Source organism: Sceloporus occidentalis, unplaced genomic scaffold (assembly GCF_023333645.1).
Source record: "Sceloporus occidentalis isolate IW3139 unplaced genomic scaffold, rSceOcc1.0.p SCAF_8, whole genome shotgun sequence".
Taxonomy (NCBI): domain Eukaryota; kingdom Metazoa; phylum Chordata; class Lepidosauria; order Squamata; family Phrynosomatidae; genus Sceloporus; species Sceloporus occidentalis.
In genome coordinates this window covers 46,744,055-46,769,263 of record NW_028316988.1, presented here as the reverse complement: position 1 = coordinate 46,769,263, position 25,209 = coordinate 46,744,055, and the positions used below count along the sequence as shown (strand labels likewise).

Here is a 25,209-nt window from a genome sequence, read left to right as displayed (position 1 = left end):
AGATTAGTAACATTAGTAACATTCAAGGTGTTAAAAACATGTGGAAACTGTGGTCCTACCAAAGATGATTTTCCAAGTTCTGCTTCGAATAGAAGATTTTAGACACTTCCCAGCTCTATTTGTAAAGGTATGGGAAGCACTGGTTTTGCTCTATGGTGGTCCAGCCAAAGAAACTTATCCAAATATAAACAGAAATTTTCCAAACTGACTTTAATGGTAGAATTCAAAGGTACTGTATAGTTGTGTTAGTCTGTAAAATCTATGTAGAGAGATCTTGTAGCACCTTTGAGACTAACTGAAAGAAAGAAAAATGCTGGCAATTTAATTACTTCAAAAGAGGGGTCCCTGTTGAGATGCAAATGTACTTTAAGTTTCCTGGACTTTGAAAATCTCCCTATGGCCAGAAGGAGGAGGAGCCTGCCTGCAAAAGACATCCTCCCCAGCATACCATCTTTACTAAGGACTGAAACAACATGCAGGCATCTGACTAACATCTCCAGTTGTTGTTTATTCCTCCTGTTTAGTTTGTAACATCTTGCCTGATGAAGAAGCCCATGGAGCTTCGAAAGCTTGCAACAAGTATATTGTGCATTTCGGTTGGCCAATAAAGATATCACTGATGGATCTTTCTTTCAGTTAGTCTCAAAGGTGCTACAAGACCTTTCTATGAACTGACTTTAATGGGTTAATCTCATTAACCACTGCCTCTCACTGGCCACATTTTCCTTTTTCTCCCTAGCCAGGTTGCGAAATCCTTTCTCACACCTCAAATCATCATCATTGTTATCACAAAAACAAGTTTAACTAGAAATCCTGGATCTCATAGGAAGTACCCTTTTGTTTTGCTAATGGTATTTAAAGTTCCAGGACTTTAAAATGCTATGTCTCCCAATGCCACATGGCCAGATGGAGGAGTGGCCTGCCTGCACAGATAGCCCTCCATGCTCAGAAACCACCACCACTTTCAAAGTGCAGGCCTTTGACTAACATACTCATTTCCCTTCCTCCTGTATTATTTTAAATACCTTTTCCTGATGAATAACCTAGTTGGGCTTCGAAAGCTTGTGACATGTAATTTCTGCATTTTGGTTGGCCCAGTAAAGGTATCACTGTTTCGTGGATTTTGGATGTTATTGATGTTGTTGAAAACACACTGCAGAAATAATCCAGTTCAAGACCAGTTTAACTGACCTGGCTCTGTGCTAGGGAGTCCTTGGAATTGTAGGTTATTGCAGCACCAGAGCTCTCTTGACAGAGAAAGTGAAATGTCTCACAAAGCTACAGTTCCCTGAATTATTCCCTAACATTGAGCAAGGGCAGTTAAAGCAGTCTCAAACTGGATTATTTCTGCAGTGTGTTCTGGACCTAGGTGAACTAAGGGCACAAGGAGAAAAAGGATGAGAGAATGAAAGAGAAGGGGACAGGAGATTAAAATAGCCATTTCAACTGCCCTTTAAAGCTATTTTAAATTAAAGTTTTAATGTGACTGTTTTTAACTTTTGTACAAGCCATACACACAAAAGGTGTCAGGCTCAATCTCTGGCATCTCCAGGTAAAGTTGGAAACCAGTATTAGTCCATATAACCTAAAGGTAGGTAACTAGTGGATCTAGAAGTCAGTTTCAGTCCTTGGGATTTGCTACTGGCCATAGAAGTTGAACTCAAGTTTTTAAGAGAAGAATGAATTATAAATCATATTGCCTTTTACAGATGTATAAATAGGGACTTGTATAGGGAATAAGGATTTGTTACTACATTTTTGCTTGAATAGGATGATGAAGGAATTGTGAAAGAGATCCCTATTACTCACCATGTGAAAGAAGGATGTGAAAAAGCAGATCCTGCACAGTTTGAATTACTTAAAGTCCTTGGTCAGGGATCATTTGGAAAGGTAAGATGAAAGGAGTTTTCCTTGATTCAAAATGCTGTGTGTTCTAAGCAGACTCATGTTTTCATTTTAACTTGTGTTTCATTTGTTTGTTTGTTTTGTGTTGGGTTGGTATATAACAGTGCTTCACACAAACATTCATCCTTGTCCTTGATTTTTCCACAGTTTGTTGTGTTACAATTTGGGATGGAAGTGGATTTAACTGGCCTATTCTGCACCTCCACAATGTGGAGTATCTCATGTACCTTCAGTGGAAACAATGCCAGTTAAATGAGTGTCTATTCCAAGTTGTAAGACAGCAAAATGTGGAACCCTCCAATGGGGATGGATGCATTTGCAAGGTATTGTATAGTTGTGTTATGTGGCACTGACTATAGTAAGTTCCTGAAACACTTCTTTACACTTCATCCACACTCACAAGGCACTTTCTTTTTTAAACGTATTTCAGTAATTTTCTTGAAATTAGAACATTTTGCTTTTGATGTAACGGAGACACCATCCTTGATTTGTTGAAGGTAAATGATTAGCCAACATCATTTAAAACATCTATGAAAATGTCCTTTAAACATATGTGTGTTCATCTGTTGCATCATTACTGAACATTAAAATGTGCAAACGTTTTGGATGAGTTGCTGTTTTCTGCAAAACACAACTGAGAAGATTCTAATTGCTTTCCCTCTTTTTTCTTTTTCTTTCATGTTTCATAATATTTACGGATTTTGCTTTTACCCTGCTTTACACTTTTGAAAAGTAAATGGTATAGAAATATGTTATTGTGATTAAAAAAAAAAACATTTTATACTTACTCCTGGATTGATGGGCACAATAAATGTAATATTGTTGTGGAATGGGGATTCTAATGTTGGTATATTTGGTGCTTGATCATGTAACCATAATTAGAAGATTAAAATTATTCCTTCCTCTTTCTGTTCTTCCATTCTCTTTCCCTCTCTGTTTCCATTGTTAAGTATAGTTCATTATTATCCATGCATTTGCATGTGAATTTCAACATTCTCTTATTTCTGAAGTATTGTTAATTTGGGCAGTGCTAATATCTAAATTGGAGTTTGAGTAAATGAAGACCAGTTTTTAACCTTGTATAACTCCTATTCTTCTAATGATACTAATCCAAGAATGAATAATGTTCAAAACTTCATTGGTTTTGTTTTCCTTCTGTCCTCCTTCATACCACCCTGGGATATTTGTGACCATTCATCCTTTGAGTTTGCACTTTCATAAAGAGAGGATACAAATCTACATGTTTTTGGTCTTTAGTCTATTTTGCACAACCTATCATTTCTTGCTGGTTATGGATTATATTCATTTTTATAGAATTCAGTTCAGAGAATTAAGACTAGCGGCAGTAAAGTTCATTTTACTTTCTGACTTTTACTGAGTCATTTACACCTTCCAAAGGCTCCTTTTCCTCTTTCTAGCTGGAATTTATATTAGCATTTGTATTGGTGAAGGGAGGGCTGGAGAAAAGCAAATTTTCAGGGGTGGGTTGCAGCAGTGTGTCTGTAGTAAACAATTAAAGCTTGAGCTAGAAAAGAATAGGATTCTCTAGCAGATCTTACTGTAGCTGTATGTGTCTGCCCATAACAGGCAAGGTAAATGGCAGCTGCTTCTAGAATCCCTTATTAAATGTGCATGAGCAGCAAAGCAGAAAGAAAGCGGGAAAGCAGTTTAGGCAGAATCCCATTCGCCAGCTAGCAGCTGACCATGTTAAGTATTGATATATGTGACCACCAAGATCAAAATCATAAGAAAAGTGAAGGCTGGTGAAAGAAAAAAGGTCATCCTTGGATGCATTTTGGAAGAAGTTTTCAAGTGGTTTCTACAAGATTCAAAATGTTTGTGTTTACTCATGATAGGCTTATCTGGGCATATTAGTTTTGGATGAAAAGATTGTTGAAATATGTTGACCTCTCCTTTTTTTGCGATGAAGGACGCTGTCTTTATTCTTTCCATGCTATTTCTGGTACCAAATTATTCTGTTAAAGAAGTAATGGCTAGGACCGCATCTACTTCCTTAGCTGAGGTATATAGGAAATAAGAAGTAGTACTTTAGGCTTATTTTGCATACCTTTCAGGAGCTTACTGAATTAAATGTTTTGGGATTCATTGCTCTCTTAAAATTGTTTGACTTCAGTGTTGGACAACCTAGTTATACACAGTTTAGCAATTGCTTATAAAAATATTTTTCTTCTTTGCTTAGGTTTTCCTTGTAAGGAAAATTATTGGTCCCGATGCTGGGCAGCTGTATGCAATGAAAGTTCTGAAGAAAGCTTCTTTGAAAGGTATATTTAAGAAAAGAAAAAGCTCAGTAAACTAATTGTTTTGTTGAGCATACTTGTTTAGTTGCTAAATATTTTGTAAAAGTCATCCCTGTATTAAAGATACATATATGGCCAATTGAAGATAGGGATACTTGAATCCTTTGTAAATATATTTGGCTTTAAAGTTTTAGGCTTTGTTCCTTCAAGGCACACATCAGAAGGCTATTATGAGACCCGCTTACTATTTGCTTAAAAGTATACCATTTAATGATGGACAGAGTTGTGGTTTACCCAGCTGTTTCCTTGGGTCAAGACAGTACAGCTGGCCCTTGGTATCCACTGGGGTTTGGTTCCAGGACCCCTGTGGATACCAAAATCCGTGGATGCTCAAGTCTCATTAAATATAATAGTGTAGTAAGATGGTGTCCTTTATATCAGGGGCAAGATCAAGGTGTGTGTGTGTGTGTGTGTGTGTATAATTATTGTTAGTATGAGCTAATTTTTCATGATGTTTGAGTTAATGTTTGTATGTGTTTGGTGAATGTCCAGTCACTTGAATCTTTCCTGTGTCATCTCCATTGAAGAATATTAGAATGATTTTGTATAGAGGCCATTATTGGTTTATGGAGAGAGAATGATATGTGGATTGTGCCTACTGCAGGCTTTAGTGGTTATATATTAACATAGAATCGACAGGCCCACATATCAACAGGAGACACTGTTTTATCTTGATTAGGATATATACATAATCAAATTATGTATTTATGTGTACAACTGTTATTTTCGTTTGTAGTTCGAGATAGAGTTCGTACAAAGATGGAGAGAGATATATTAGTAGAAGTAAATCATCCATTTATTGTCAAACTGCACTATGGTGAGTCTTTCTTTGTCGTTTGCAGTGTTGTGGTGTGGGTTTGTCAAACAGTATCCCACCTGTAGAATTTGAATTTCACCCCAAAATTGGTAAAAAGGCTAATTATACTAATCTTAACACCTGATTATGATCCATAATGTAATTTAACCAGATAGATTAAGCCTATTTCAATGGAGGTTGAAAAAGTTCCCAATTAGGAAGCAAAACGGTCAATCTCAGGCTGTGACACCCTTTTGAAGACGAATAATTCTTTCTCATAAACGACAAAAGGTAAACCTTTTATGAGAACTGTAATTCTAAATTTAATTCTTTTTTTGTGGTGGGGGGGGCAGGTTACCTGTAGTACAAAAAGTCTGAGGAACAGTGACTGAAGATGGCTATTTATTTCTGTAACACAGCTTAGAATCATAGACTCATAGAATTGTAGAGTTGGAAGAGACCACAAGGACCATCCAGTCCAACCCTATTCTGCCATGCAGGAAATCTCAATCAAAGCATCCCCGACAGATGGCCATCCAGCTTCTGCTTAAAGACCTCCTGAGAAAGAATTATCCGTCTTCAAAAGGGTGTTACAGCTTGAGTTACTGACCGTTTTGCTTCCCAATTTTGAGTAGCAATTCTAGGGTACTGACACGCAGAGATGCTATGCAAGTAACCAGTTCAGAAGGTGGCTGCTTTGTGCTCATTAAAAATGAAACAAAATTGGAGGTTCTCTTCCAGATGAACCAAAGTCCTATTTAATCCATTATTTTCTTTCCCATCTTGGCCAGGATGATTGCTGGTGGGAAGCCTGTATATAGGAGGCATTGACCTTCTTCCTTTGGTATTGAGGCATATTGCCTCCAGTGTTAGAAATCATATTTAGCCATCAGGACTAGAGCTGTTGAAAGATGAATTAGTGGAAGGGTTCTGCTACACATTTGAAGCTGGTTGTTACCACATCTTGTGATAATGTTGTGTATTGTTTAACTATGGTCTGTATGAAAAAGTACCTCGAAATCTTCAACTGAACATTTCTCATGGGCCACTAGTATGGCCTGGCCAAAGTTTTAAGACAGCTTTAAGCATTTCAATTAATCTCCCTGTAGTGTAGCAGTTACTCTGATAATCCTCCTGATGGCAAAGTAAATACATGCCTTCTTACTACAAAAAAAATAGCAATATCAGGAAAGTACAAGGATGGCTTGTTCAAATGAAATTGAAAATACAGGATCTTTCCGCACTATTCATTCTACATCTACAACTGGCCTTGCTCAAAATAACTGTAGTTTCATACACATGTATTTAAAAAATTGCTGTTAAATGTTCAAAAGGTCCTTTGCTCAAGAGCAATTTGCATGCATGATAGTATATGACATGCTGGTAGCCTGTCACAGGTCTCCTAAATGTTAGATATTTACCTCAACATGACCAAATTGGGAAGTTAATTGTAATCCAGCATGAAATGTGTTTTTTTCACATATTTGCTTGTCTGTCCTAATAATATTCAGCTGAATTCACGCTGAATATTCTTCTTATACGAAGTAATAATGATACAGTCCGCCCTCCCTGTACGCGGGGGATCCGTTCCGGACTCCCCTGCATATGGGGAAATGAGCATATGCTCAGGCCCCATAGGAAATAATGAGGTGCATGCTCGTGGTGGTGCTAGGGTACACACCTCATTATTTCTAGTGAGGCTTGCCTTCCACGTAAGCTCAAAGCCACGGAAGGCAAGCCCGCCTATGAGGAGGGCCAACTGTATTTACAAAGGACAAACAGTTAATGAATTTAACAAATATATTTTTCACCTGAAAGTTCTTAAAGCAGGGCGGAGTAAAGTGTGGCCAATTGCAGCCTCCAGGACCACCGATTTTCCCCCTCCAACAAATGCGACACTCAAATGCCACAGGGTTGTGAATGGACAGTTTTGCCACATCTGTGCTTTCTCCCTGGCCATTTTGGGCCCCAAAGAGACCTGTTTTAAAATAGGAAGGAATTTCAGTGTTGACTTCTGAGTTAATTCCTTGTCTTGGGGGTGGGGGGCTCTTCTACATCTAAAATGGCCCAGAGATGGCAAAAAAATTGCCCCTATGACCCCCTAAGGGGCATTTGAGGCACTTTTGTGCCAAAACTTCCAGGTGTGTTGGTGGATAGACACTCCAAGGCCACCTATGGTGCGCCTGTGCAACCTCCTAACTCATGAGAGTTTCTTGTCCCTGACTTAAAGGTTTAATAATTGGTTGCATTCAAAAACTAAATACCTTCATTTTTGCAGTAGGCCCTAAAAATCCCAAATTCCTTTGCTGGAGACTAATAGTAAAATATTTTAATGTTGTAACTGAATGTAGGATGAGTATAGCATTTTGACCACTATTATTCATAAAATGGAAGAACATTAATTTATTTTGGCTGAGCAGTTTTAATATTTCAAATGCCAGGCATGCTCTCGAAATAAGACATTATTTAACATTTCATATACGATGTGTATATAATTTTTCTATTGTCAAATAAAATTGATTCATGTCTGCTTTGTCAAATCAGCCTTTCAGACTGAAGGGAAGCTATATTTAATACTGGATTTTCTCAGGGGAGGAGATGTTTTCACAAGATTATCCAAAGAGGTATGTATTTTAGAAATTTTAAGCATGAGCGACATTTAGAGGGCAATAACATACATGCAACATTCATTTTAGAGATAGATAGTCTGGCAGGTAAGTTTAATGTCTGGAGCAGGAACATGAGCTTGAATCTTCCATGCCCAAATCTGACGCACTGTTTTCATTCAGCCATGAAGTTTACAGGATGACCTTCAGCCATTCGCTGCCTGTCAGCCTAATCTCCTGTGTAATGTTGTTGTGAAGATACTATGGAATGGATAGGATAGTATCATACATGGTGCTTTGAGCTCCTCAAAAGAGCAAGTTATAAATGTAGGAAATAAATATCTGCTGTACCTTTTTAATTCTGTGAAGGATTGTGATGTTAGCTCTCATTAGCCCTCCCAATGAATTCTATTTCAGTCAAATTTAAGATTACAAATTAAAATGTAAAATTATCCAATTTAATAAGTATATTAAGCACTTTGCTGTATGCTTGCAAGCATGGCTTTCTTCGCCCTTCAAAAAACACTCTGAAGTGGTTTCCTTTTATTCCTGTAACCTGAAGTCATTCCTTTAATTTGGAATTATTCTGAGTTCAAGTAAATTAAGAATATAGGTTGATAGAAAGGAATGAAGCCACAATGGGACATAGAAAGGAATGAAGCCACAATGGGACATCTCCAGTTGTAGAAGCCAAAATATTAAGATGCACCCAGTTGACTCACTTGTGTTATTGAACCATCTTTAGAAGTCACTTAGGGGATAGTTTATGCTTGGGTTTTAGGGCTGATGCTAAAAAAAGTGAGTTGAATATGTGAGTGTCTGGGCCTCATTAATTAACAGACCAGAGTCTCCAATAATTGGTGTGTTTCCCTTAATGAATTGCAATCTGTACTCACTTATTTGGGAATCATTCCAGTTAAATGCAGGGGGAAATATTTCTGGGTAAACATGCATAAGATTGTGCAGTAAAGTGCTTGGTGTATGAATAGAGAAATGTAGATGTTCCATTTGTGTCTAGAACTTCTTATTCATAAAGTAAATTAATGTTTAGATATTTGTTTTTCCCCAAACCAGAGAAAATGGGATTTTGTGTTTTCTTTCTGTCCATAAACTTTTGGGTATGAATTATTTGACATCTACTGAAATAGAACTTGGCATGATATATGTAGATAGATATAGATATATCAATAATACTTCAGAAATGACTTTTGAAAATGGCTGTACAGTATTTGGATCTCAGTGTTTGCCAACAGCTCAATACTGAGAGATGTTTTATTGTTTAAAGTATTTGAAATACTTGGATCCCATAGTCACATTGGATCCCCTTCCAGGAGAAAGGCAGGGTATAAATTTGATAAATAAAAGAGTAATAAATGAATCTCACACATGTATTAACATGACAGACAATATCTGCCCTGGCTTTTGGCACTACCCATAAAGTAATAGCACTTGGAGATGTATTCCCACCCTTTTGACCACATGATCCCTGGAACAGGGGGCTTGGGATAAGGAGTGTCTGGGTTGCGTTCAGACCTTCCTTTGACATGATTTGTTCATGACCTTTTCATTTTCCTTTTTTCAGCCCATTATTTTTGCCAGACATTGGGGCAATAGCAGGAGGATTTTGTCCCTTCTCTGTGAGAGCCAACGGGATTGTTAGGTCCACTGTGATGTTTGCCTTTTTTCATGGTGTGTAAGCAGCTTGATCTCCCATCATTTATTTATTTATTTGGAGTATTTTTACACTGTTCGACAGTGGAATACACTTCCTTGGAGAGTGGTGGAGTCTCCCTCCTTGAAGGTCTTTAAACAGAGGCTGGATGGCTATCTGTGGGGGATGCTTTGACTGAGAGTTCCTGCATGACAGGGGTTGTGCAGGATGGCCCTTGTGGTCTCTTCCAACTCTATGATTCTGTGATTCTACCCTGCTCTTCTGCCACAAACCCCTTCAGAGTGCCTTACAGATTGTTAATTTGACAGTTCCCTGCCCTCAGGTTTACAATCTGAAAAGGACGTGACACAAAAGGAGAAGGGAATAGCAGTGGGGAAGGGTGATAAAGCCCAGCAGATACTGCCTGTTCTCCAAGGCCAGGATGGTAGCAGTTAAGATGGAGGGAGAGCCTTTCATCTGCCTCTGGGGCTAGGCATGGTGGTGTGTGCCTTCATCTTCTCTCCCTCTGCTAGTGTATAGGAAGTTACCAGTACCTAGTTAATCCGCATCACAATTTTTTAAATATCAAGGGAGTTTGTAAATATCTTAAGATATATAGAAATTTAACAAGAGCAGAATGTAAATCTATATAGTTCTTATTAGGTTATGTTTACAGAGGAAGATGTGAAATTCTACCTCGCAGAACTGGCCCTTGCTTTGGATCATCTGCACAGCTTGGGAATTGTATACAGGGACCTGAAGCCAGAAAAGTAAAGTAAAATGTATTTTATCTCCTACTACAGTACTCTTGTTTAAAGGCTGATCTGCATTTTATGAGATAGAGCTAGAATAACCTGAAAGCTCAGTTTCTTTATTTTAATTTCTAATACATATATTAAAATGGACTTGTCTACTGTAAATTTGTTAATAGACTATATGCATAATCTTAACATAATTCTTATTTGTTGGATTGCTACACTAAAATGTCTTTAAAATATTCCTGTTATGTGTTGGTGAATGTGAATTTTAATTTTCAGCATTTTGCTTGACGAAGCAGGACATATCAAGTTAACAGGTAGGTGGAATCTATCAATATAACAATGTTTTCTTATTTGTAGAAATTGTATAATTATTTATGAAAGCAGATTTTTAAAAAATCAATCATGTTTTTCGAAATTTTTATTGTCATTCATTTTCAGTACACTTTTAGGTGAACATGGTTTTATTCTAAGCGGTTATGTCTTCCTCTAGTGTCCTATCCAGTTGACTAGCCTACTCTCACATATCCTAGTAGGCAGCACCTTTTTTAAAATTTGAGCTACAATGGACATTGGCTGAACTGGATTTTGCACCAAGATATTAAATGAAAACCCTAGCGGATTCTATTCTGTAGTTGGGACATAACTTTCCTACTCTCCCCAGCCTATTGAAAATCTTATGACAGTGATTTGGACCATTAGGAGTGGGTTTCAACAGGAACTGGTAGTTACTGAAAGTGGAGACATCACTTGCTTCCAATTGTACAATGCAACTGCAGCAGATATTGTCTGCTAACATCATGTCTGAGTCCAAAATTATGAAGCATTTATAGTCTTCATGCTTTAATCTAGTTCTTTGAATCCAGGCAAACTCTAACATGGCTTCTTAAGCAGAAATGTAACTGAGGACATATGCTCCAGGTGGCAGATACTCCCTTTAACTTTCTTTCTTTCTTTCTTTCTTTCTTTCTTTCTTTCTTGTATACTCTTTCAAGGTATATACTGCCTTTCAGGGTATATACTGCAAGGAAGACTCACAAACATTTGATGCATAAAACTGATGTAAAATCATAGCAACTCAGAATGGTACAATCTAAGCAAAGCCAACATAGGAAAACAGGGTATGATGGGAATTACCTAGGCTAAAATAAACACCTTAGAGAAAGATAACCTAGAGAAATGATCAAAGAACTGTAGAATTTAAAGGTGCTTCAGCAGTCATCTGATCTCCTTAAGATATCTTGTGGAGGACTAGCAAGTTTTTTTCCTAGTGTACTGGAGACAAGTAGATATTTGTGCACTTCAGCTACAATTGTATGGACCACTACTTTGATTGTGGGTGTGTGTGCACATGTTTGTCTGTCGTAAGTGTCATTTACACTTACATTTTATCTGTTTTAGTACAGTTTATTTTGCCATCAAGTCTTCTAAAGCTCAAAAAGGAGTCATTTTTAACGTAATAAGGAATATATCTAATGATAGTATCCAAGCTGAAATCATATTTCTACGTTTTTCTGGCTGAAGAGTGGAGTATTATTACAGTAAACAAACAAACAAATACAGAATTGTCTGTCTATGGTCTGTCTATCTCAAATCCTGGGAAACCTATATGAACAGTAACAATATTATATGATAAAAGCTTTGCTTTCTGCACGTTGTTATAAATTCACAGGAAACCATATGGCTTATAATTTCTTGAATTTGATCGATGCACAGTGCTCTCCATCATGGTTAATAGTGTTTTTATATCATTGTGTCTATGTTCATAATTTACGTAATAAGTGGTACAGTAAATATTACATGTACTTAATGGTCTAGCCTGTACTTTCAGAGGCAGCTGAGTGGGCTTCCCCACCTGTTTCTCAGAATCCACATAGTGGATCATCATCTGTAGATGAAATCTCTATAGAATAGGAGTTGGTGGAAGAATGTAGTAGGCTCTTGGGTTCCTCCTACCATATGAATGCAAGCCTTGGGTATAACCTATGTTTTATGTGGTTGTTAGAGAGCCAGTTGTGGCTTCTCAAAACCTCCTCTAGATGGATTTACTTTTTCATCATGTCACGTCTTGTGTCAAAGTAGCATTGGCCATTACTCTCACCACATTAGACTACTGGGACTTCTGTCTAGGCTGACATAATCCTTCCTCTCAATTACCTATACATTCCCTACCCCCTTTCATTTTCAGAGATCACACTACAATTTAACTGCAATGTGGTTAACTCAAACCACAGTTTAAAACCTAGCCATGGCTACAAAGGGCAATTTGGAGCTAACTGTGGTTGATGAAAATGCTAATAAAGGTATAATGCTGCACCATAGCTGGCTCTAAAAGTTAAAGTGGGGAGAAGGAAGTTCCATGTGACAGGAGAGGAAGAAAGATCATGTAAGCCTCTGGGTTAAGCCACCTCATCTGCTAACACTAAGAACGCATTAGGCCAGTGAAGGCGAACCTATGGCACACCCTAGCACAAAGTTTGCCAGAGTTTCTTACTAGAAACCCAGAGGAACGTGGCACTTTGCAATAAATAAGTGGGGTCTGGGTTGCAGTTTGGGCACTCGGTCTGTAAAAGGTTCACCATCACTGCATTAGGCTTTCATGTTGGGAGAAAAACTATTGTGTGAATACCCTGAAATAATTGTGTGAGTGCCCTGATTCAAAGGAGAGGCTTGCTTTCACTGCCTGTGTAAGAGAGAAAGGTGCTAGCTGGAGTGACCCTTAGGCGCGTTACAGACAGGCCCATGAGGCGCCGTCATTACGCGTGAGGGGTGGCGCTTCCTGATGCACCTTGCCCCTCGTGTGTAATGACTTCGTCAAAATGGCGGCGGCCAATCCACACGGCCGCCGCCATTTTGACGTAGCGACGCTCTGCATCTGCACGGCGCACAGCGGAAGTGACGCCGCGAGTGTGTGACTAGCGCCTCACAGCGTCTCTTCCGGGGCCAAGGAAGGAGCACAATTTTTGCGCTCCTTCTTTGCTGCGTCCGGGAACCACGCAGTTTGGATGCTGCGGTTCCCAGACACAGCAACCAGCAGCGGCACAAGACTGCCCCTTCTGTGCCGTCTGTAACGCGCCTTGGTTATTAAATAAAACGTTGGCTTTATCTTTGTACACTTGCAGTATTCCCTTTACTCTGTTCCTGGACACTGGAGGAAGCCATGTAAAGTTCAAAGCCATGATCCATAGAAACTTTGCAAACAATTGTGCAGGAGCCATGCCTGTAGTCTGTTCTTTCCTTGAAACTTTCACCACAGCAGCTTGAGGCAAGCCACTTTTATAGCTGAACGGTAGCATCTCTTTGTCAGCGTGAGTCACTCCAAGAGGCTCACTATATACATTTCAACCCTATCTGACCCCCCGTCCTCGGGGGGGGGGCGGGGGGGGTGACCTACACTTATCTATTCTCCTCACCTACAGGCTGGTTTCCAAAGTCAAACTGGACTTGCTACTTCATTTCCATATACAAAGGGTTTTGAATTTGAATTGGCATTCTCACATACCAATGGCATCTATATGTCTGTCCATTTCCACTCCACTAAATTTATTTGAGGAAGTAGACTGAAGTCTACGAAAGCTCATACTGCCACCTTCTTTCGTTCTGTTAGTCTCCAAGATGCTGCAAGGTCTCTCTACTACATACTGATTCTCTAGACTAACGCGGCTATATGTTTGAATTCTGCTCCAAGTGTGTTTAGCTGTAGCCTTTTTGAATCATAGCCATAATTTCCTAGAGCAAGATTTCTATTAAAAAATCAGTACTTTTCAGTTGAACTGGTTACACGATTTTGCATAGCTGCTGAAGACTGTGCTTCATCATTTTAACATTTTGGAAGGATTTAACAACTGATTACCGATTAACAAGAATGTATTAGTAGGAGGGCAACTAAACTCTGCTTGCTTTACAGCCATTGTATAAACTCATGTTCAGTCATGTTGATCATATGTGTAGAAAGCTCTTTGTAATGTACATGCTACTACATTCAGCTGGTACTTTGACACTGGCAAAAATTTAAGTTGTATGAATAGGCCAAGGAGGAGTTCACAGAGGTCCCTGAGGCTGAAGAATTTGTTTTTGTGGAAGAATATTACAAGCAAAATTTCAGTAGACAGTATAATATGGTAAATTTAGCAAAACAGTAATGTGTCATTGTACAGTTTCATATATTTCAGCTGAGCTAAAACAGCAGAGTTTCATTTTTTTTACTCCTAGAGTGCACAAGTTAGCTGTAGTGGATCCCATCTTTACATTTGTGAAGTACAGTAGCGTGTAGTATTGTTCAGGAAGCTATGATCCTTCAGATATTGAACCATAAATTCAGTGACTTTGAACAATTTAACATGCTAGCTGGAACTAATGGGTGTTGGGTTCCAAGAACAACTGGAAGACCACAATATCTCCTACTCAGTCCCTGGAATGATACATATGCATGCACTCCTAAAGAATTCATATTTTTATATTCTGTTGCCACCTTTGCACAAAGTTTCTTTACTTGGTATACCTTTATAATACTGTTTTAGATTTTGGCCTCAGTAAAGAATCCGTCGATCAAGAGAAGAAAGCCTACTCTTTCTGTGGTACTGTAGAGTACATGGCACCTGAAGTTGTAAACAGGCGAGGCCACAACCAGAGTGCAGATTGGTGGTCATTTGGTGTTCTTATGGTACTGTATGTTTCATTGCCTATTTAACACGATGTGCAGATGTGATTCTTAATGTTGCTGCAAACGTAGATAAGCTGTGCACAAGTTCTTGATATTCTGGAGGACTTTGATACAGTATTATATTGCTTAGGACACATACTAAGAAAAGATTTTTTTTCTTTATCAAAAGTACTGTGCCTTTTTCATTATTTTTGCAATTGTTTCCTGAAAGTGCTAAAAACAGTTTAACACAACATGTTAACAAAAATAAATAACTGGAAATGGAGGAATATTGAAAACAATATTTTGTGAAAGAAAGCTTTGGTGTAACATAGTGGTATAGCAGTGTTTTTGTATAGAGAGGTGATTGTCTGAAGATTATATTATGTTGCAAATTCATTTTTATGGTTCTAAATGCTATAAAATTCCCACAGAGATTACTTTTTGTGTTTCAGAGAGTTTTGTCTAAAATATTGTTTTAACATCTGGACACACAACACACACAGAGTCATTTAAAATATTTTGGTTTATTACAAACCCATTAGGACTGTTTAATATAAAAGCCTTCTCTGGCCATATTTTTGTTGCTTTAATGTTACACTGCTTTTTTTTACTGTAATAGAATGCAAAGTAGTTAAGATAGGATAAAATGTAGTTTCAAGTACTAGTTTTGTTTTATTTGTTTTTCATTTGTAAAATACAAAATTTAAGTTGCTAAATGTTGGGTATTTGTTTATTTTCTAGTTTGAAATGCTTACTGGTACGCTACCATTTCAAGGTAAAGATCGAAATGAAACCATGAATATGATACTCAAGTAAGTGTAATTTATTTATTAATTTTAACATGTGTGTGTGTGTGAGAGAGAGAGAGAAAGAGACACTTGTGTGAAATAATAAAGCAAGAAAAATAAACTGTAAAAAGTGTCTGTTATGAAATGTATGTGTGCCTACATACAAATTACAGTACAAACTTCTGACACTGTTGTTATTTGCTTTTGAGTTTGCTTAAATTTAATGGAGACACTATGAATGGGAGACTTCCAGGAGACCTTATTATGGACAGTCCTGCTGAGGTCTTGCAAACTCAGAGCCATGGTTTTCTTCATTGAACCTATCCCTCTGTAATACTTGGTTCTTCTTTTCTTAATGTCATCTGCTTTCCCCAGTGTTGCAACTTTAACATGTCTGTTTCTTTAAAATATAATATTTAAACATCTTTAAATAGGAAGTCAAATGTATAGGGAAAAGGTTGAATCCTTAAAAAGCTATGGCCTAATGCCATCGTTTACATCACTGTGTCACTGCAGTAAGTAAGATCCATACTTACTTCTCGTTTGCCACTCTAACTTTAAGGATAATTTCAAATGAGAAGTTAGTGTGAATGTTGCTTACAGCAATGACACAGTCTTGCGAACTGTGGCATTAGGCCAGCATTGCAGGAAACTTGCTCTGGGAGTGTGCCAGCTGCTTGTACAAATGGTAAGCTACTTGTCATTGCCTAGTTTTTAAAAAATCTCTACAATGTCACATACGCTTTTCTAAACAGTAGGTTATTTGAAATATTGCATTTTTTCTCTCCAGCTATAGTGAGTTTTAAGGCTTTTGAGTATCTGTTCTTGTGACAATAGATTTTGGTGTGCAAAGAGTGGGGAATCTGCCCCTCCAAAAGCAGAGAAGGCTGTATTTGGTCAGTTATGATAATACTAGAATAACAAAAAAAGGCTAAGGTGTGTAAACCTTTGAGTTGTCTGGATTGCCTCAATAGTCATAGCTTTAAAAAAAACATGAAAGGAAAAGACTTTGTCTTAAGACTTAATACTTGTGTGTCATCTTGATATGTAATGGAGGAAGGATCTGTAAACTTAAATGAGGATCCAGATGATGATGAACTGCAAGTCTGTATGCTCTTACTATTGGCCATGATAATTGAGGCTGATGAAATATGAAATAGTCTTATCTAATTTACTGTTCACTGAGTAAATTTTGTTTTTATTTATTTATGTATTTATTGTAGAGCAAAACTTGGAATGCCACAGTTCCTTAGTCCTGAAGCTCAAAGTCTTCTGAGGATGTTGTTCAAAAGAAATCCTTCAAATAGGCTAGGTAAGTTAATGCCTAGGCCAGACTTCCCTGATATAGGTCCCTTTACGTATTGTGGACTGGATGCCCATCAACCACGGCTGACATGCCAAGTGATCAAGTGAGATACCAGCTGTAGTTTCTTCTCAGTTTGGAGAAGAAGCAACTAATGTTGCTTATTTGATCCTGTGGAATATTGTGCAATCAGCTTACCGTGTCTTAGATGAACAACTTTCATTGTTCTCAGTGCTAAGATTTTAAAATGTAAAGATGACTTTTGAGCCACAAATGTCTATGGTTACATACTAAATTCCCATTCGACAGCCCATGTTCTGCTGTTTTAGATCTATAGATCACTTGGGCTGCTGGATAGTTAACAATTTCTGGTTGTCTTATTAAACTTCACCACACATTTGTGAGATATGTCTTTGTTCATACAATGGTGTGACTGTTAATCCAGTGGGAAAATGAGAAAGTAAACCAACTGAGAGCCAGCATGGCATGGTAGATTGAATGCTAGACTATGACTCTAGAGACCAATGCTCAATTAGATTTGATGGCCTCTGTAGGTATCATGGAAGCCTTGATGCATGTTCTTTTTCATCCAGGACACAGGAGATTTCTCAAGTTTGCGTATCAAGATTCACAGGGTTCACTACTAGCACTGATAGCCTCCCTCAGTCTTCAGAACATTGATAGTCTCAATTATTCATCTCCATGTGCAAAGGATGTATATCCTGACATCAGCAATTTACTAATTTATTCACCATGTCTTTAGAAGAGAAAACAGCAAGAGCTATGTATCATGGACAAAGGGTATATCAGAGAAATGTCTGGGAGTTCAAACTCAGTGCCTGTTGTATGCACCAGAAGATATTACATCATACTGTTTGCTTTTCAGTAATTTCATACCCTGTATCTCCTAAAATTATAGGAGCTGGTTCTGATGGAGTTGAAGAAATAAAGAGGCATCCTTTCTTTTCAACCATTGACTGGAATGTAAGTGCATAAGAGAAATCTGTACTAAAATACTGTTTTACTAGTGACTATGAGTTAACACATCATTTTGTAAATATTGCATTCTTTTAAACAGTGAAGATGTGTCAAATAGATGAAGCAAAGCCAGCCAACACACTCTTGTCATCTGTATCAAAGAGATAATAGATAAAAGGAGTCATTTTGTAGAAGAGATGTATTAGGAGAAAGATGGTCCTATCTTTTCTTCCTCTTCATCTTATTAGTATTGTGGATCTTAATTGAAAATACCGATGCTTTTCTTTTCCCTTTTCTTTTCTTTTCTTGGTAGCCAAATTCAAAGTAGAAAACCAGCTGAATTCAACATAAAAAGTACTGACTATATTTTAACTTTGTAATGTACATCTGGTGTTTGGGAGGTGAGCTCTTTGCACATGACAAATATGGTTGTATCTGTTGGTATTCTTCCACTCACAGAAGGCTCTTCTATCCAGCAAAAACATTTGTGAATGAAAAGGTTACTTTTTGCTCTTTCTGCCTTCCCTGTAGAGCCTTCTCTGGCTCCTCCTTCTGTTCCAGAGGGTTGGTTGATCCTTACCTCCTTTTCTCTTCTGTTCATAGAAGCCTCCATTGGAGCAAAAAGCCTCACAAAAGCAGAGGTACCCAAGTGGATACAACCTGTTGTAATCTATAATAGTAAATGTTTTGTGATTCCAATTCCAGAAGTTATACAGGAGAGAGATTCAGCCCCCATTTAAACCTGCTTCTGGAAGACCAGAAGATACATTTTGTTTTGACCCAGAATTCACAGCAAAAACTCCCAAAGGTAATATTATCTAAACTAATGTAATATATTCTCTTCCCCCACCTGTATGTCTCTAACGTTCCTCTTAAAATTGGGAATAAGAGCTGCCTGACTGTAACTTGCTTTTTAAAAAGGACACCTATTCAAACATTCTTGTTTCATGGCTCACTTATATCAGTCTTTATCAATAATTATTGTGAAGAAACTAGTATGTGTTATCAATCGGTAGTGAATAGAGTATATTACACAGCAAATGTATTATGGATAATCTAACATAATATGAATTTACTTATTAGATTCTCCTGGAGTTCCACCAAGTGCTAATGCACACCAGCTCTTCAAAGGCTTTAGTTTTGTTGCAACTACTGCCATCGAAGACCACAAAATCTCCCCTTTCAACAATATATTGCCAATAGTACAGGTAACTTCTCTATGCATACATAATTATTGAAACAATAAATTCTGATTTGTATAGTGTTAAGACTTATAAAAATTGCTTGCACAATTGCTTACACATAACATACTGAGTTTATGTGTTGTGATATTTGTTGTCCCTTGCCTTGATCCACAGGGAGAGGCAGAGAAGAAATAAATATTATTATGATTGTTGTTATTATTAACAGCAATTTATTGTAATTGTCTGGATTAACATTTTCTAACGATGGCAGATTTAAAGCAAGCTAGTTTCAGTAACTGATTGGGAAACAGCTTATTTGATACTAAATGTTAACAACAGTTTAGCCCCTTTCAGGTGTTTGAATAATATATGAAGGCACACTACACCTCTTCTCTATACCCCATACCCAGCCATTTCCTCAGATCCTGACCTTGCTTTGTAGCTTAGTTGCAAGATCTGTGGTTGCATGGACTGGGGGCAACATGGTGCCAACATGTCTTCACACATCAAAAAATATTTGATAGGGCTTTAGTCAGCACGATAAATTGGTTAGAAGACAGCTCCTGAACATCTTCTCTCTTTTGGCTTATGGCAAGAGAATCGGGATGGGGACTGCTATACCTCATTCCTGCATGCTTTATGGTACCAAACCCAGGATGGGCAACTGTTGAGAGGGCAGTTGCTGTTTCCCCCATTCTCATTGCCTCCCCACCATCACATTTGGGTGTGCTTGAAGTAGCATAACATCACTTCCAGCTGCCATTTTGGCTGATTTTAAGCCTTTTCATGTTTTTTCAAGAGGGTTTGGGAATGACGAGATTGGGGTGATGGTGTGGAAGAGGTAAACAATCGTGTTTGTGGCTGGTTTTGGGGTGTTTGGGGCTTAATTTTGGGTTAAACGCCCCAAAATCTGTATGTAAAAAAAGAGGGAGCTTGGGCTGCACCTTGGGGTCCCAAGGGCTGCATGCAGTCCCTGGGCTACTTTTCCCATTCCGGCATTAAAGTATGATACAATGTGTGAACATAGCCAGTGTCAAAAATATTTATGGGAGAGATATTTAGAGCTCACTGCCTCAACCTCATGAACAAAGCCAAAACTTGGGCTGGCTTATGTTTTTCAACTATTGAAAGCTTTGAACTGTCAAATGTATTTGTAGTTAATTAGGAGGAATAAACAGTTGGCCTTGTCTGTTTGCCAGAGCCGTGTCTTGTTTCTTCTCATTGTTCTTTCTTTTCTTCTCTGATCAAATTACTAAAGCAGCTAATTAATAATTCTAAAATATATTTGGCATATTGGGTTAGATAAAGACTAATTCATTTATTTCTCATTCATTTCAGTCCATCCACTCTGATTAAATCTGGATCCAACCCAATATGTCTGAGAATTGTTGGATCTCTTATTCCAGTGTATTAATAATACTTTTATTTTAAAAATAAAAAATAGTTTATGTTTGCTTTCAGCAACTTCATGGGAACAGTGCATTATTCACAGATGCTTATGAACTCAAGGAGGACATTGGTGTTGGCTCCTACTCAGTGTGTAAGCGTTGTATTCATATAGCTTCCAACATGGAATTTGCTGTGAAGGTATGTATTAAATTCTTCTTTTTGCTGTAGATGCTATGAATACACAATTATTTTGGTCAAAGGCCGTAAATAAAATTACAGTAACAATACTAATATACAATTTAAATATTCACAGCAACCTATGTAGAATTTACCATGTTCATGAAATGCTTTCTAGTTCCTTTAGATTTTACTTCGATAATGCAGTGATTTTAACAGTCAGCATGTATAAAACATAATCCTGTCATTTAATTGTTCTGGAGTAATCTTTTTATAAGATTGTCAGTTGTAGATTTTGCAATAAATAATTGTGTTTCATGATAAGATCGGGGGAATGTAGGGATCTTCCCAAATCTCTCAGTGGCTTTATTTGCTGTAAGGCTTTTATTTGGAATCGGCCTTTAATGTCAAGAGTAGATTAAATTCATTACTGTAATTTAATAAAGGCTTTGATTTAATATTGTGTAATGTTTTCATACCATTTTCTCTTTCTAGATAATTGACAAAAGTAAGAGAGATCCCTCTGAAGAAATTGAGATTTTGATGCGTTATGGACAGCACCCAAATATTATTACTTTAAAAGATGTATGTATTATGACTGGTTTCTGAAATAGTGTGTCATCTGTTTATGCTGAAGCAGTAAAGCAATGTCTTAACATTTTCCCACTAACATATATATGTGTATACACACACAGACACACACATATACACATACACAAACCCTTTCTGATAACTTTGAGAACATACTGAGTATTTCAGTGCATTTCATTGTACTTCATTTTAGAAGGATTCATCAGCCCTTCCTGGATAAGGAATAGTATAGTCTCATACTTGATAGTATAGGTTCAGTCTTTCTTGAGTCTCCAAAATGCTTGGGACCAGAAGTATTTTGGATTTTGGAATATTTGCATATATAATGAGATAGCTTGGAGATGGGACCCAAGTTTAAACATGAAATTAATTTATGTTTTGTATACACCTTATACACACACCTGGATGTAATTTTATACACAATATTTTAATTTTAATTTTTTTTTCAAGAAACAAAATTTGTGTTCATTAAACCACTGGAAAGCAAAGGTGTCACCAATTCAGCCACCCATGTGGACAATTGTGATGTGTGGATGAGCATCCCAACCAGAAGACTAAGTTTAGAGTGTAGGCCAGTAAATCACAACATATTTATTTCACATGCATCCCCAGTTCTTGTTTTCACATACCTTGGTTCAGAGTTACTCATGAGTGTTGCTAAACTTTGTTAAAATGAACATAGCAATGCTTCTGTACTCACTTTGAAAAACCCCAGTTACTCAACATTATTAAATTTTTCAGGTATATGATGATGGTAAATATATCTATCTTGTCACCGAATTGATGAAGGGAGGTGAGCTACTGGATCGTATTCTCAGACAAAAGTATTTTTCGGAACGGGAAGCAAGTGCTGTGTTGTATACTATCGCTAAAACAGTAGACTATCTTCATTGTCAAGGAGTAAGTTGTGCACATTCTGAGTATTCCCCCTGTTGTGAAATAATTGTATTCCTATACATAAAATATTTTAAGGAGGATTAGCGTTTTGGTTGAACATCTAAACAACATATTACTCTGTATTATAACCAATGCTGAGTCGAATATATGCATGTGAGCAATTAAGTAACTCAAGGGTTTAAAGTTTCATAAAGCAGAAATGTTACTTTCAGATCTGTAAGTGCAACAGTATTTATTTGCTGATCACTTTAATTTGGTACAGTATTTTGAAGGAGCAGAGAACTTCATTTCTTTTTTAAAAACCTTCACTGCAATTGAACAAATTAAGCCAGGGACCTGTTAGTAAGGTTTAGATTGGATTTGCATTGTAAATTATTTGTGTCCTTTTGTTTTTGTGTTTTTAAAGGTAGTGCATCGAGATCTTAAGCCCAGTAATATTTTATATATGGATGATTCCAATAATGCTGATTCCATCAGGATTTGTGATTTTGGTTTTGCCAAACAGCTGCGAGGAGAGAACGGGCTTCTCTTAACTCCATGTTACACTGCCAACTTCGTAGCACCAGAGGTATGCGATTTCCTGTATATTTTTGAGCATGTGTTGACATCTCAAGAAAGCAGTTACATCATAAGATCTATTTCCCTTGTATGTTATCTTTTAATAGAAAAACGGAATAGTCTGCTATCTTTTCCCCAGATGTTTACTTATTTACCACGTTTATACAGTCCTGTTCTCATAACTCATCTTGATAAAGCTTTACAAAATAAATTGGTAAGGAATAGAACATACTTTCAACATGTTGAAGCTGAAGCACATGCACAAAGTCAGATTCTAATTAATTGTTGACTAAATTGAAATTGTCATGAGAGTGGGACATTGCAGAAAAGGAAGCTGCTGTGTTTAAATATAAATGTTGCATATTTCTTCAGTTTTCTCTAAATCATTTGATTTTTAGTTAGGGCTTTCCAGGGATAGACTTTCAGACAGTCATCTGTACCCTTTGTTATCTACTGTCTAGGTTCTCATGAGACAGGGATATGATGCTGCTTGTGATATATGGAGTCTGGGTGTCCTCCTTTATACCATGTTGGCAGGGTAAGGAGTATCTTTTTACCCTGAACGTTGCTTGCATTCAGAACCTGTTATTCTTCTGTTTCCTAGCATTATCATGTTGCTTATTATTTACTATGAAATCTGACAGCTCATAACAAATAGGCTTGGCAATACTTTTTAAAAGGAGTCAAGTTTGCTATGCTGGAAAAGCAATATTGAAGTAACATTAATAGAAGGTAGTTTATTGTTTTCTCTCACACACTCTCTTTCTCTTTCTTTTTCTTTTTAACACTGAAATCCAGGTATACTCCTTTTGCCAATGGTCCCAACGATACCCCCGAGGAGATCCTGTTACGAATAGGCAGTGGAAATTTTTCTCTAAGTGGAGGCAACTGGGATACTGTTTCAGATGCAGCAAAGGTGCAAATGTACTTTATCTTATAAAGAAGGGATGGGCAGGTGCAGGAGCTGATTTTGGTCATCATGGCAGACCACAGCCCACCATAAATCTGCTGTGAAAAGGGCATTGGTTGTGACTTCTGGGATTGGCATGGCCTTTTTTACAGTTTTGAGCAACACCACGGGAGGTTTGCCAAACATCATTCCCTATGTTTGGGGGTAAAAGTATTCTTTGGAAAAAATGGAGTGGGTTGAGAGGCTTTGCAAGGTGTCAAGGAAAGCCTGGGCTTTTGTGCAGAAAAAGCACCTGAGGAGCTGCATGTGGGCTGCAGACTGAAGAATTCCCAGTGCGTAAAGTGTAAGATTCAGTTAACTATTATATTAAAAACAGTTGAATAATGTTTCTGACCAGTTAAATTCGGAATTCAAAATCTGCAGCAAATCTGGATAAAAACGTTTAATGCCCTTCTGTACATATATTTGAAAGTTGTACCTTGAGAACCGTTAAGAATCTATTTTATGATTCTTTATCTGTGCTCGACAGATCACTTTGGTTCCTCTAAATTTTGTTTTCAGAGTATTTATATGGCAGGTGTGGCAAAGGAACCTGGTTTGTTCAAAGTTGCAATCATTGCCACTTTGAATCCCATGCCAGGAGAAAGGTGGGATTTAAATATATAAAATAAATAAATAGATAAACTCCTAGTGCACAAAGCTAAGTTTTGCAAATCATCCTAAATGTAATTTATCTTGGCCTTTAATTATTCTGTTATGTTTCTGTGACACATGATAGTTAGGTTGTTTTGTTGTTGTTTTTTACTCTGGAGCTATTTCTGAAATTGCATGTTTACGTTTAGACTATAGCGGCACAGTTTAAACTATAGGATTTTACAACAATGTGAAAAGTCTTACTAAAGGATAAAATAAATGCAAAGCAATGTTGGTATTAATCACATATAGAATATCCCTTTAATCTCCTTTTAAAAGGTTGCAGTTTACAACCAGCGAATGACAACCTAATTCTGAAAGAATTACACTAAATGTATGGAACTCTATTTAGACTTTAATTACCAAGTCTTGATCAGATGTAAATATTCCCAATATGCTAGCTCTCATTACATTTGTACCAAACCTAAGTGGATTATAGAGATGGCCAAAAGCAATGTTGTTGTTGTATATGCATGTGACAGAGCCTCTGCAGAAGGAGCTCCTACTCACTGTGTAAAGAGGAGCTCCATTATTTGCGATGAACAAATAATGGAGCTCTGAAATGGTGGGTGTTCAGTTGGTGTTAACTTCCTTTGTTGTTGAATTATTTTGGACTAACAATAGCTTGAACAGAAAGATCACTAAAGGCGGGTTACAAACCGCCACTTGGGACGTCCACAGGATGTCCCATTTTAAAAAAGGGGCATCTCTTCTAGACGCCCCGGGCTCTAGTACGGACTCTGTCCGTACAATATGGCGCCGGCTGTTCCACACGGCCGGTGCCATCTTTACGTATTGGACGCTGTGCATCCGAACGTGTCGCGGCGTCTGTGATGTCGCGAATGCGCCCCTGGCGCCTCGCGACGTCACAGAGGCGCCGCAAGAAGATGCTCCATTTTGGAGCTTCTTTTTCGGTCCGTGCGGGAGCTGCGCGGTGTGGCTACTGCAGCTCCCGCACGGAGCAAACGGCAGTGGCGGCAGACCGCCTCAAAGCGGCGGTTTATAACCCGCCAAAGTTATTTTATGAAGAATCAGGTTCAACTCTCCTCCTGAGATTTGGTT

General features: G+C 37.7%; 1 protein-coding gene across 1 annotated transcript in view; it reads left to right on the top strand.

Annotated features, from left to right (window-relative positions):
• The window catches only part of LOC149308836 (ribosomal protein S6 kinase alpha-6-like), a 51,052-nt gene that overhangs the window by 18,836 nt on the left and 7,007 nt on the right, over positions 1 to 25,209 (top strand). Inside the window, exons 3-20 of the mRNA XM_089536532.1 lie at positions 1,771 to 1,890; positions 4,106 to 4,187; positions 4,960 to 5,040; positions 7,564 to 7,643; positions 9,940 to 10,046; positions 10,314 to 10,351; positions 14,555 to 14,697; positions 15,421 to 15,491; positions 16,691 to 16,779; positions 17,690 to 17,754; positions 18,454 to 18,556; positions 18,832 to 18,956; positions 20,394 to 20,519; positions 20,994 to 21,083; positions 21,831 to 21,989; positions 22,393 to 22,554; positions 23,006 to 23,082; positions 23,343 to 23,460. Of these exons, the coding sequence (XP_089392658.1) occupies positions 1,771 to 1,890; positions 4,106 to 4,187; positions 4,960 to 5,040; positions 7,564 to 7,643; positions 9,940 to 10,046; positions 10,314 to 10,351; positions 14,555 to 14,697; positions 15,421 to 15,491; positions 16,691 to 16,779; positions 17,690 to 17,754; positions 18,454 to 18,556; positions 18,832 to 18,956; positions 20,394 to 20,519; positions 20,994 to 21,083; positions 21,831 to 21,989; positions 22,393 to 22,554; positions 23,006 to 23,082; positions 23,343 to 23,460 (1,836 nt within the window). The remainder of the gene's footprint in view (positions 1 to 1,770; positions 1,891 to 4,105; positions 4,188 to 4,959; positions 5,041 to 7,563; positions 7,644 to 9,939; positions 10,047 to 10,313; positions 10,352 to 14,554; positions 14,698 to 15,420; positions 15,492 to 16,690; positions 16,780 to 17,689; positions 17,755 to 18,453; positions 18,557 to 18,831; positions 18,957 to 20,393; positions 20,520 to 20,993; positions 21,084 to 21,830; positions 21,990 to 22,392; positions 22,555 to 23,005; positions 23,083 to 23,342; positions 23,461 to 25,209) is intronic.